This window comes from Dipodomys merriami, unplaced genomic scaffold (genome assembly GCF_024711535.1).
Source record: "Dipodomys merriami isolate MVZ:Mamm:240054 unplaced genomic scaffold, mDipMer1.0.p SCAF_16, whole genome shotgun sequence".
Taxonomy (NCBI): domain Eukaryota; kingdom Metazoa; phylum Chordata; class Mammalia; order Rodentia; family Heteromyidae; genus Dipodomys; species Dipodomys merriami.
The window spans coordinates 529821-542783 of NW_027202937.1; the positions used below are offsets into that span (position 1 = coordinate 529821).

Sequence of the window (12963 nt, forward strand, 5' to 3'; positions counted from 1 at the left end):
ATTTGAATTTTATTTTCAGCAACAATACAATAATGAAGAGAAGACTGGAATCAAAATTACGGAGTTGTGTCTTTGCCTCCAGCTCTGGTTGTTATTCCTGGCTTCAGGAATAAGTCTCTCTAAGTAGCAAGATTTGTTATATTATCAGAATTCTAGGATATGTATAGGGTATATCAGAAACACATTTTTTGTGATACACATACATACACAAATATACATATGTATGTGCATAGCATAAACCAGGCTGGCCTGGAATTTGCAATCCTCCTGCCCTCACACTGTAAGTATGCAAGGATTATATGAATTACCAGCTTACACACACACACACACATATATATATATATATATATACCCACACATATGCGTATGTTCATATGACATCTTTATACCTGCCCTCACATCTGTATGTTAATCTCAGTCTTTTTTTAGGGAAAAAGAAACACATTATAGGGTTGAAATAGGTTATGGGTGAAGGTAAAGTTCTACGTTGAAATTTGTTTATACCTTAAAACACCTATAAACTTAACCATCCAAGGCAACTGAGAAGTGGTAACTCATTGAAAATGCAGGTTCCAAGGCCGGGACCTGTATGTACTCACCCAGAAACTGTGGGGGAGGAGTTGTGTAACAACCAGCCCTCCAGATAGTTCCGATTGTTCATCACACCGACGTGTGAGAACCGCTACATTTGAACATTTCCTGGGATGGCTATATCCCAGGGTCACAGGTAGAAATGGAGAGCCAGTAAGAACCGGGGAAGAAAGCAGCCACTGTACAGAGCTCTTGCAAAGAGGCTGAGACCCAGCAGCGGGGGACAGGGGAGTTGCGCAGCAGCAGGGATGTGGCATAGCTCTGTGGAGACCCAGCAGCGGGGGACAGGGGAGCTTGTGGCGTGGCGGTGAGAACGTGGGTCACAGCCCACGTCTCACTCATACAGCCACATGCGGGCACCTATTGTGTGTATGCACGCAGTTCTGGAGCTAGAACCCAGTGCCTTGCACTCTCGTGAGGCTTTTTTGCTCTACCACCTGAACCATACCTCCACGTCTGGTGTCTGTTTGTTTGTTTGTTTTGCTGGTTGACTGGAGATACGAGTTCCATAAAGTTTCCTGCCTAGGCTGACTTTAAACCATGATCCTAAATCCAAGCCCCAAGTAGCTAGGATTATAGGGGTGAGCTGCTGGTGTCCAGTTTAGGTCCTGAATTAAATCACTGCTACCACTAAGCCAAGAACTGCTGGCCTTGGAAGTTCTCTCTCTTCAGTGGGTCCTAATGGGGGAGACCCTTTTACCCCTCAAGTTACTTACAGCTGGAATCTGACAGAGGCAGGACTTTTCCCAACGTGATCCTGCCAGTCTCTTCCGGGCCCTTTTCAACAGTTCTTGCAACTGTGCTTCCTGAGTCCAGATATAATCTTTACCTCACTGGGGTGTGTGTGTGTGTGTGTGTGTGTGTGTGTGTGTGTGTGTGTGTGTGTGTGTGTGTGTGTCTGTGTCTGTGTCTGTGTGTCTGTGTCTGTGTGTCTGTGTGTCTGTGTGTGTCTGTGTGTGTCTGTGTGTGTGCAGGGAAAGTTAGGAATTTCCTGGGGTTGTGTGTGTGTGTGTGTATGTGTGTGTGTGCAGGGAAAGTTAGGAATTTCCTGGGGTTGTGTGTGTGTGTGTGTGTGTGTGTGTGTGTGAGTGTGTGTGTGTGTGTGTATGTGCAGGGAAAGTTAGTAATTTCCTGGGGTTTTGTGTGTGTGTGTGTGTGTGTGTGTGTGTGTGTGTGTGTGTGTGTGTGTGTGCAGGGAAAGTTAGGAATTTCCTGGGGTTTCCCTGGGCTAAAGGAGAGCTTGACGGGAAGAAGGTGCAGGGGTAAGGATAAGCCTATGAAAACGACAGGGCAGGAAGTGAGCATTGACGCTCTTCAGCAGGTTTATAGAGGCTGTGTTGTCATCCAGGACGTTTCCCTGGGAAGGAAACCCCCGGCTCTGCAGCTTCCTGGCCAGTGTGAGCGCCACCAGCCTGCTGTAGCCTTTCCTGCGGTGGTCAGGCAGAGTGTAGCCATGGCACATGGTGGCAAACTGGTCTGTGATGCCCCAGGACACGGGCTTTCCCTTGTCATCGCGCACACAGGCACTGGGGAAGCAGGAGATGAGCCGGGCAATGTATCGGAGACACTGTTCATTGCCACCCCGAGACCAAGTCCGGTTGAGGAGATCTGCGTCAGAAACACTCAGGTAGGTGAGTCGCGGGGGAGACACCATTCTACAAGAAAAGCAACGTGAGGAAAAGAATGAGCTCAGCATCTTTCCTGACGCCCCCTGGGAAGCCTTCCTGAGAGGATGCCTGCATCTTTCCTGACACCCCGGGAAGCCCTTCCTGAGAGGATGCCTGGAGTATTCGAGACGTTAGCGGCCAGAGCTTCCTGCTGGACAAGGGACTCCTAGGGTTTCCTTCGGAGAAGACAAGAGACTCATAAGCAAACTCAAGCCTTGCCCTATAAGTTTACGCTCACTCATTCCTGTCCACAGAACAGATATTAAGGAAAGTGTTTCTCTTTGAAACCAAACTTAAGTTTGGCCTGCCATTGACTCCATTCCTTCAGTCTCTAGGACATGAACTGCAACGTAACCTGAGCGGGAGTGATTTAGGAATCTAACAGATAGTTGAATTCCAGCCAGTCAGGAGCAGCCAAGTGATTGGAATCTTTCCCAAAGAAGGTAGATGACTAGCTGTAGCCAATCAGGTGACATCTCTAGTTTGTGCCTATATCTGGCCTATAAAAACTTCTTGCCAGGGGGCTGGGAAGGTGGCTCAGTGGTACAGTGCTTGCCTTGCATGCATGAGGCCCTGGGTTCGATTCCTCAGCACCACATAAGCGAAAAGAAAAAAGCCAGAAGTGGCGCTGTGGCTCAGGTGGTAGAGCGCTAGCCTTGAGCTGAAGAGCTGAGGGACAGTGCCCAGGCCAACTTCAGGCCCCATGACCAGATCCAAAAAATCCCAAAAACTTCTTGCCAGGCTGGGAAGGTGGCTCAGTGGTAGAGTGCTTGCCTTGCATGCATGAGGCCCTGGGTTCCTTTCCTCAGCACCACATAAGCAGAAAAAGCTCAAAGTGGTGCTGTAGCTCAAGTGGTAGAGCGCTAGCCTTGAGCTGAAGAGCTGAGGGACAGCGCCCAGGCCCAGAGTTCAGGCCCCACGACCAACAACAAAAAAAAAAAAACAAAAAACCCCCCCAAAACCCCCAAAACTTTATGCCACTCTGAGAAATGGAGCTCTCTGAATATTTTCTTGTTTTGAATGCTTCCAGATTCATGTGTCTTTCTGGTAGTACTGGGTCTGAACTCAGACCTTGGAACCATGTCTCTAGATTCATGAGCTTTCTATGCTTTAAACTCTACTAAAGCTCACTTATTTAATGTTTCATTAATACTATCTTTTAATTTAAATTTTTAAAAAAAATCTTCAGAATTAATTCTTTTGTCTTGTGTCTGTTGAAACCTCCTCTCAGGATTTAAACAAGCTCAGATTTTTCTTTTGGAGCCCTAATATTTTTCTCAGTAGAATAAGAATTTTAGAATTTAGAATACTTCTGCCTTTAAAGATCCATGACCAGAAACAAAACAAGTTGTTTGCTATGCCAGGTGTATGAACATACTGTGGAAACATTAGCTGTTCTAGCCCTTTCCGCAGACTGCTTTTCTGTAGATTTAATAATCTGGATTTTTTTCTGGTCAGTTTTTATAGGCCACTTGTCTTTACTATATTCGTTCCAATTTAGTAATTTACTATTTAAATCTCTGACATCAAGGTAAAGCAACTGATATATCTGACAGTTTTTTCTTTTTTGGGGGGGGCGGGTTCGGTCATGGGGCCTGAACTCAGGGCCTGGGTGCTGTCCCTCAGCTCTTCAGCTCAAGGCTAGCGCTCTACCACTTGAGCCACAGCACTGCTTCTGGCTTTTTTCTTTTTGCTTATGTGGTGCTGAGGAATTGAACCCAGGGCCTCATGCATGCAAGGCAAGCGCTCTACCACTGAGCCACCTTCCCAGCCCTCTGACAGTTTTTTCAATCTCTCTGTCTCTCTGTCTCTGTCTCTTTCTCTCTCTTTGTGCCAGTACTGCAGTACTGGGGCTTGAACTCAGGGCCACACAGACTAATATTGCTTTTAATAACTACATACAACGGACTGGGAAGGTGGCTCAATGGTAAAGCGCTTGCCTTGTATGCTTGAGGCCCTGGTTCGATTCCTCAGCACCCATAAGCAAAAAAAAAGCCAGAAGTGGCGCTGTGGCTCAAGTGGTAGAGTGCTAGCCTTGAGCTGAAGAGCTGAGAGGCATCGCCCAGGTTCAGAGTTCAGGCCCACGACCGGACCCAAAATAAAACAAGACAAAAAAGAACTGCATACAAATATAAAGCTGATCATGCTTTGAAATCTGCTTTCCTCCTTGAGTTAATCAATATCACAAAACCATTCACAATGAACAGTAAGAGACTGATTTTGTAGATCTATTACTTTTTCTTTCTGGTCCTGGGGCTTGAAATCAGGGCCTGGGCTCTGATTTTTCTGATCAAGACTAGAATCTACAGGGCTGGGAAGATGGCTCAGTGGTAGAGCACTTGCCTTGCATGCTTGAGGCCCTGGGTTAGATTCCTCAGCACCACATAAGCAAAAAAGAAAGAAGCCGGAAGTGGCGCTGTGATTCAAGTGGTAGAGTGCTAGCCTTGAGCTGAAGAGCTGAGGGACAGCGCCCAGGCCCAGAGTTCAGGCCCCACGACCGGACCCCCAAAAAAAAAAAAAAAGACTAGAATCTACAGCTTGAGCCACAGCTCTAGCTCTGTTTTTTGGTGGTTAATTGGAGATATGAATCTCACAGACTTTGTTGCCTAGGTTGGCTTTGAACCATGATCCTTAGATCTCAGTCTCCTGAGTAGCTAGGATTACAGGTGTGAGCCACAAGCACCTGGCTCTGTTACTTTTATAAAGTATGACATTGTGTTTTTGTTTTCCTCAGTAGTTGTAAACTGTTAGGTCACATTCTCAGTGCATTGTCCACTTTGGCATTGGGCCAGGAAGCTGTCCACTAACGAGGGAAAAGTCTGGCTTAGAATGTTCAATCCAATTTGAAAATGAACTTCAAAGCAAGTGCAAAAAAAGCCTCAGGCAGAAATATTATACACAAAAATGCTTGGAGAAAATGTGTTAGGAATAGTTTATGTTAGATACAACATGGCCATGTTAGCCGTAACTCTAACCTGACATTTGTGTGCAGAGTATTTGGAATATAGTCCACAAATTTGGGAAACGTGTTTGGAATTAGAAACCAAACATCACCAGTAGAAGGAAACATAGGCAAAATCCTCCATGACATTGGAACAGTCAATGAGTTTTTAACAAGACCAAAAACACAGGAGAAACCCAAAACCCAAAACACACAAATGAGAGTACACAAAACTGAAACACTTTTGCACAGCAAGATAAACAAGTAAAAGAATAATGAAATAACCTATTGAATGGGAAAGAAGTATTTGCAAGGGGTTGAATATCCCAAATAGAAGAAGCTAGAAAAAACAATCCATTAACAACCCCCCAACCAACCCAGTTTAAAAATGGGCTATAGACCTACATAAACCTACAAATGACCTATAAGTATATGAAAAATGCTCACATCACCAAGCATGAAAAATTCAAATCCAGTTATCACCTGACTCTAAGAAGAACCACTATTAGCAAAAAATCAAAAGATAGCCCATGCAGTTGGGGACAAGGAGAACAACAAGCCCTTGCACAATCAGGAGGACACAAATAAGCACAGCTGTTATGGAAACTAAAGTGTAGGTTCCTCAAAAACCCACAAACAACACTCTGCTATGATCCGGAAGTCCTTCTCCTGGACATACAGGCAAAGGGAGTGAAATCTATAGGCAGAAGAGGCCTCTCTACCTCCATCTTCTCTGCAGCTCTGCTGACCACAGGGGAGAGAATGGAATCAATCTAAGTGTCTGTCAATTGATAGATGGCTAAAGAAACTGTCAGAGATCCGTAATGGATAACTGCTCAGCCTCAAGAATGGATTAAAGCACAGTGTTCACAACAACATAGATGGAGCTGGAAGGTACTGTATTAAATGAAAGAAGCAAAGAACAGAGATATGAGCCACAGAACCTTATTTGTTTGTAGCAGCTGCCAACACTGATGTGATAAAAGAGAGTTGACATAGTGGTTACCAGAGCACAAAGAGAACAGGGGCTTTCTTTATATCACTGTAAGAATGCTTGTCTTTTAAGGACACATCTCAGAAGATTTCAACATTTTACTCTGATCAAAATAAGCTGAGATGTGCAAGGATTATGTAGGTCTATGGATTGAACAATATTATCAGTGCAGTTCTAGGAGGTCCTCTGTACCATTCTCTCAACTTGCATGTATGTTTGAAGTTTTCCTAAATGAGACAGCAATGAAAGATAGGCCAGGTGCTTTCTTATGAACTACGGCATCGATTATTCTTTAGGTTTATTCTGTGTGCAGCAATTTCTTCAACATTAACCACAGAACTAACATGGTTCATTCTCACCCAAACCATATGAAGAAGACATTCTACCCTAAATCACTTTTTACTACTATTAATTAGTTGTTCATGTTAAAAGGGGGGTTCCTTTTATTGTGTTAATCTATAAATGCAATCTATCTCTCTTCTTCTCCCTCCTTCCCCTTCCCAAACCAGCTCCACCTTGCTTGATTTTTTGCACAGAATATAAAGTACTTTGACTATATTTGTCCTTCCTCTCCCTCTACCCTCGGCACCCTCTCCTACTTGTAGCTACGGCCAAACAAGACATGTTCCAACTTTCTAGTATCAATTTTTGTTAAAATGCATGCTAATTGTTTCGAGGAGTTTCACCATGATATCATACATACCTATACAACATTTTCATGAGACTGATCATTGAAAAGAAATAAAGGCTCAGAGGTTTCGAGTATGACAAAGCATTCAAAGAAGTGTAAATGCAGATACAAACCAACATATGTTTTTAAAGATTGCTTCCTGCAGGTGGAGTTTTGGGGAATATGTTTTTGACTTTATAATTTAAAGATCTGCATCAAAAGTAGTTCTACTTTATAGGACACAGCAAGGGATAAGGGGAATGTTTTTAACTTTTAGTGCCTCACACTTAAAAGCTCAAAATATATGCATATAAGTATACACACATACAAGTACATGCATGCACATACACACATGCATGCATGCTTATATATGCACAGCTATATACATACACACATAAACACACATATTTAGGTTCAGTGGCTCAATTTCCCAATGCCTAATATGTAATTGTACCACGCTCTCTGGGTATTGTTATAGGGTCATTCTGTAACAGTAAATCCTGCCCGGAATTCAGAAACTGGTTTACATACAGGAAACTGGTGTCTGGCAGAGAGGAAACAGGAGAAAAATGAACAGCCTTGAAGGAGGTCAGCTTTACATCCAACTGCTTCGAACTGGCAACAGCCTTGGAAATATCACAGAGCTCACTCTGCAGCCCTGTACATAGACCAACATAAAAAAGTAGGCATTTTATTTGAAAACGGAAATTTTCTGCATGTTTGTTCCATGCTGATGACCGTCAATACCAGCAGGTGTTACCCTAACATGTAATAACATGTATTTATAAATCACCACAGGTGTTCTTCATCTCATTCTCAAGTGTTTTTTGTGGGATTTTCCGATTCCCAACATGGGTCTATTGTCATAACTTGTCAAACTGACGGACGTTTCTACTGGAGCTATCACATTTGGAATTTCAGACCAATCTCCAAGTTCTTAAAGTAAGGGAGCCCACCCATAGCTTTAAAAGTCTATGATGGAGCCATTGAGATAGAAGTGCAGGGATTTAGTCTGGTTTTGCATGGAAGACCAGGTTTAGTTTCTTTTCCAGCCTGTTACAAAAATCACCAGTGTGGTATTCAAGAAATAAACTCAAGGTGACATCTGTCCCAAATTAATTTACCTATGTCCCACTTACTGAACGTAGCTATTATTTGTCATCCTTACTCAGCACTTGTATATAAAGCACTGTTATGCGTACTGTTGCACAGCGATGTGCAAAGTGGTGTGGCATGGTTGTTTCTGTTTTGCTTGTTGCTCCTGTGGCCCTAGGGTTTGAACTGTGAACATGCTAACCAGTGTCCCAGCTCTTCGTGTGAAGTTTTGGCTTTGATACAGGGTTTCAGTCACTGCCTCACTACCCTCCTGCCTCTGCCTCCTAAGCTGCAGGGATGACGCGCACTCTCACCACGCCTGACTCTGGTCTCTGTTTGCCAAGAGTTGATGACATGACCACTTTCTACCTCTCCAAAGCTCCGTTTATTCATTTCTTTCCAGTCTGATGAATTTAATCATCTAGAAACTGCCACTGCATTTCCATTCCATCTATAATGGCTTGTTGTCTTCCCTCTTGTGAGATATAAATATAAATGAGGGGAGATGACCTCACCTTGTATTTGAAAAACTTGGTCCCAGTTAATAACACCATGTTCTTCCAATAGCTGTTGGTAAGCCTTGGCATCCGTATAGAACACAGCATAGGCATTGGTGTAGTGGTCAAGGTTATCCGTCTCAGCCTAGGACAGCAGAGAGAGTCAAAAAACTTAAACATATCCTGTGGACGAAACACATTCCAGAATGATCAGATGGCATCAGTTGGGCATGTCTAGCTAATTCTCCATCAACAAAATCAGCCATTTAAAAACAATGATGAGAGAAGAACGTTGTGACCTTTGCTTGATCGACAAAGACATCAGGAAGATTTTAAGATATTTCATATTTTTTCTAGGATTTTTATTTATTAAAATAAAAAGGAGTCAAAAGTGGCAGTATGTACCTAAAGTCTCAGCTCAGGGAGCTGTTGAGAAGCGGAAAGAGAAATCCAGGAAGCCAGGAGTTCAAGCCAGCATGGACAACATATCAAGATCTCATCTCAAAAAGAAAAACCAGGGGAAAAGGGCTGGCTGGGATATAGCTCCAGTGGTCATTGTACAAGTCTCTGAATTGCGTAAAATATAAAATACTGTAAGTAAAATAAAATAATAAAATGGAAAGGTAAAAGGTCAGTGGCTCTGTCCTGTCCAGTTCTAAGAGTCCACGCGTGTAAAGGGCCGCCCTCTTTGATAGCTGGAGCATCTCTGTGGTGTCAGAGGCAGACTGGAGGTAAGCGTGGTCTCTTCTCCCACATTTACCCACATTAGTGAAGTCATCAGTGAGATGGAAACATTGCTCAGGGCCCACCATTCAGTGTACACATCAGCCACATGTGCTCCATTCATCCAGAAAAGGAAACTCTTTGAACTAGGGGTCTTCTACGTGCCTGAGGCCCTGAAGCCATTCAAGTCACACTTCAATGGTGAAATTATCTCCTCTATACCCTGTGGAGGAGATAATGGGTGTGAGACTTCAGCTATGTGATTCTCTTCACCTAATCTGTCTCTTCCTGTGTGGTGCCTATTATTGCTTTTATTTGGCTGCCTTTCAAAACTGTACCTCTCTCTGTCGCCGGGTGATGACAGCTTTGAAGTCTGGCCATGAGTCCAATACAACTTCCTTTTGAAAGGGATTTCCACGATTGATGTTCATCACTGCTCCGTAAACCTGAGCCAGAGACACAAGTCAGTCACTCCACTGTGCAGCTGTGGAAAGGTGCATCTGTGGGACGATGCAGCTGGGCAGCAGGCAGCATTTCCGCTTTCTTGCTCTACTATGTATTCAGGGCCACAAGAGGGAAAATACATATATTCACATACATATATTCACATGCATGTATATACAATGTACACATGGGCTTCTTCTGGATAAAAACCCTCCCTTTAATCACACAGCAGTGAGAGGAACTGAATTGATAAGCTTAGTAGGTGTGATACACATAGGTCAGCAATAAATATTTGCTGGATGAATCTACAGCCAATGTATAGGTTTGGGGTTCGTGTATATTTTAAAAGCTCCTCAGACAATTCAGCTGTTTTTGAACTTTAGTTCCCACAAACACTTTGTAAAATATAATGACTCCTCCAGTGCTTGATGATAGCTAAACATCATCCAGGAACAAGAAAAACCCAAACTAAAAATTAAAACTTGAGTTTTAGATTTGGGGGAGTAAGGCTGTATACACTCTCCCTGAGGTCTATGTTTATGTCTCATTCATTGTCATACCCACAAATCCTGAAAAGACCAATGGGAAGCCTGGTGGCTGAACAATACTGGAGTAATATACAAATTATCTGGTATAAGAGCTCTCAATGTTTTTCTCTCCTGAGGAAAATATCTGTCTTAAAATGTATGTGTTCTTTGCCAGGTACTGGTGGCTCACACCTATAATCCTAGCTACTCAGGAGGCTGAGATTTGAGGATCATGGTCCAAAGCTAGCCTAGGCAGGAAAGTCCATGAGACTCTTGTCCTCACTTAACCACTAGAAAAGCTGGAAGTGGTGGAGTGTTAGCCTTAAGCAAAAGAAGTTCAGGGACAATGACCAGGCCCTGAGTTCAAACCTCAGGACCAGTACAAAATAAATAAATAAATAAACAAACAAGTATTCAAATAAATAAATGTGCTTGAAGAGATGGGTAAGCTGTGGTAGCAATACGGTTAACTGACTTGCAGGCAAATACTAATAGCATTTTTCATAATAAATGAGAACTGAAAACAACCTTGGTGTCCATTCACAGTGGAACAAATGAATGAATGAATTGTGATATATCGCTCTTACACATAACAAAACAGCAATGAAACCAATAGATCAGGGGTACAGGGAACTCTATGAATCTCACTAAAAAGTTGTGCAGAAGAAGTGGATTCCAGAACAGATGTTGATTGTGTCATTCGATCTGGATTACATTCAGAAGAGGCAACTATAACTTTGGAAATCAGGACACTGGCATTTGTTAGCAGGCAGGGAAAGGTATCCATTGGAAAGAAGCGGGGGAAGGGAGAAGCGGCCTCTGAAGTAAGGTTCTTTTCCTCACCAGAATGGAGGTCACACAGGTATTTGCTTTGTAAAAATCCACTGAGCTGCAAAATTGTATTATGTGCATTTGATAGGATGTGTTAGACCTCAGTGAAGAAATTAGGATTTTACTGACATTGAGACTAGTTTTACTTACCTCCTTTATCAGTAACTCAACTCACTGAAATAACTCACCTTTCTTCCACTAGAACATTATATACTTTCCTCTGTTCCACCCAATCTGGGAACTCATTCAAACACTCACAGCAAGTGTCTTTCCAAATTGAGTGTGGTTTGTGTTCATGTGTAACCAGAATTAAACCAGGAGCAAATCCAAGAATAAAAGGAACCTGGAAGGGCCATGCTGATTCTGTTAATCATTAAATTCTACAAAATTATGTGGATTGAAATTGTTTCCCATGAGGATATTGTACATTCTTATTCAAAACATATCCTAAATGTGATTTTAGGAGGTTCAGAAGTTTGAAAGGGAAAAGCTTTTTAATACCCAGATCCTGAAAACAAAATAGTTTGTTTGGATAACATTTGGAACCAACTGATGGGTTTGGCATTGGTACAAACAAACTCTTCCAACAGGGACTAGTAGTCATTGTGGGAGTGTCTAGAAGGAAACGAAATTGCTGTGCAAAACAGCAGTTCAAGTGTGGAGGAAATTTGGAAGGCAATTTAGACACTTAAACTCTGAGCTAGAGGGCTGGGGTGTGACTGTGTGATACCTGCCTACCTAGAACATAAACCCTGAGTTCAAGCCCAACTATGGCCAAATAACAATAATAAATAAACCCGACTAAGCTAAGGTTGTAAAATATGCTTCTCTAAACTGCAAGGAATGAAGGGAGGGGAACAAAACAGGATTTTTAAATTAAGTTTTATATTCTCTAACTTTTGTGACCATGTGCAGATCACAGAATGCGTTTTAGTTCTTTCTAAACATTAGCCAGACTTATAGACATATTATCAAAAGAAAGGAAAGCTGACATTGTGTGTGTGTGTGTGTGTGTGTGTGTGTGTGTGTGTGTGTGTGTGTGTGTGTGTGTGTAAGGCAATTACTCTACTTGACCTACATCTCCACTTTAGGCTCTTTGATGATTAATTGGAGATAGGAGTAGCATGAATTTTCCAACCAGGAGTGGGTTTGAACCTCAGTCCTCAGATTTCAGCCTCCTGAGTAGTAAGGTTTACAAAGCCTGATATCTAATTCCATTCATTTACCCAGTCTCAGCATTCAGAGGGAAACAATTTGGGCAGATGGTTCATTTCATATTTTTTTTCCTGTGGCCATATAATCCCATACCATTACTCTGATGCTCCCTACCACTTATAGTTTAAGCATGCGCCTTAAGGCAAGATGACAAAATTTAATCAGCAAAGTATCTATGATGGAGGACTGTGGAATCCTATTTGTTCAGATTTTAATTTCAATAAATATGGATTATTTAGATGTTGAAAGTGCAGTACTCTGACCTCAATCTGATTCATTACTTTTTCATGAATGACTTGAATTCTACTCACATTAGAGAACCAAATGTCGGGCTCATGGATTTGCTCAAAAAGCAGCTCTCAAAAGCAACCACACTGCATGTAGAAATTATAGTCTTCCATTTTCATTTTGATTTTTGTGCTAATATCAGAGTTTGAACCCAAGGCTCTTACCCTACTGTTCCTGCTTACAGCTGGGTTCCTCCCTCTGGTCAGGCTTCTTGTTGGTTAGTTGGAGACAGGGCTGCACAGACATTTCCACTGGGGCTAGCTTTGATCCTGCAGGCCTCATCTGACTGAGAAGCTACGATACAGGCATGAGCCACTGGCTCTTGGCTTAGTGTGACATTTATTGTAATCTTTGATTAATGACATCTTTTCTAGTAGTATCAAGTTATCTTAGCCCAGATTTCAGGTCAGAGTTGATGAACAACAGAGACACTGAAAAAGCTTATAACAACCAATAAGTTTTAGTTCCATTTTCATGTAG

The 12963-nt window shown here is 42.4% G+C and overlaps 1 protein-coding gene across 2 annotated transcripts in view; it reads right to left on the minus strand.

Annotated features, from left to right (window-relative positions):
- Glyatl3 (glycine-N-acyltransferase like 3) overlaps positions 1-12963 on the minus strand; it is a 25913-nt gene continuing 12950 nt past the window's right edge. For both annotated transcript variants that reach the window (XM_070023567.1, XM_070023568.1), the window contains exons 4-7: positions 9517-9624; positions 8474-8600; positions 7395-7521; positions 1-2246 (exon numbers count right to left, since the gene is read on the minus strand). In XM_070023567.1, the coding sequence (XP_069879668.1) occupies positions 1820-2246; positions 7395-7521; positions 8474-8600; positions 9517-9624 (789 nt within the window). In that variant the 3' untranslated portion in view covers positions 1-1819. The remainder of the gene's footprint in view (positions 2247-7394; positions 7522-8473; positions 8601-9516; positions 9625-12963) is intronic.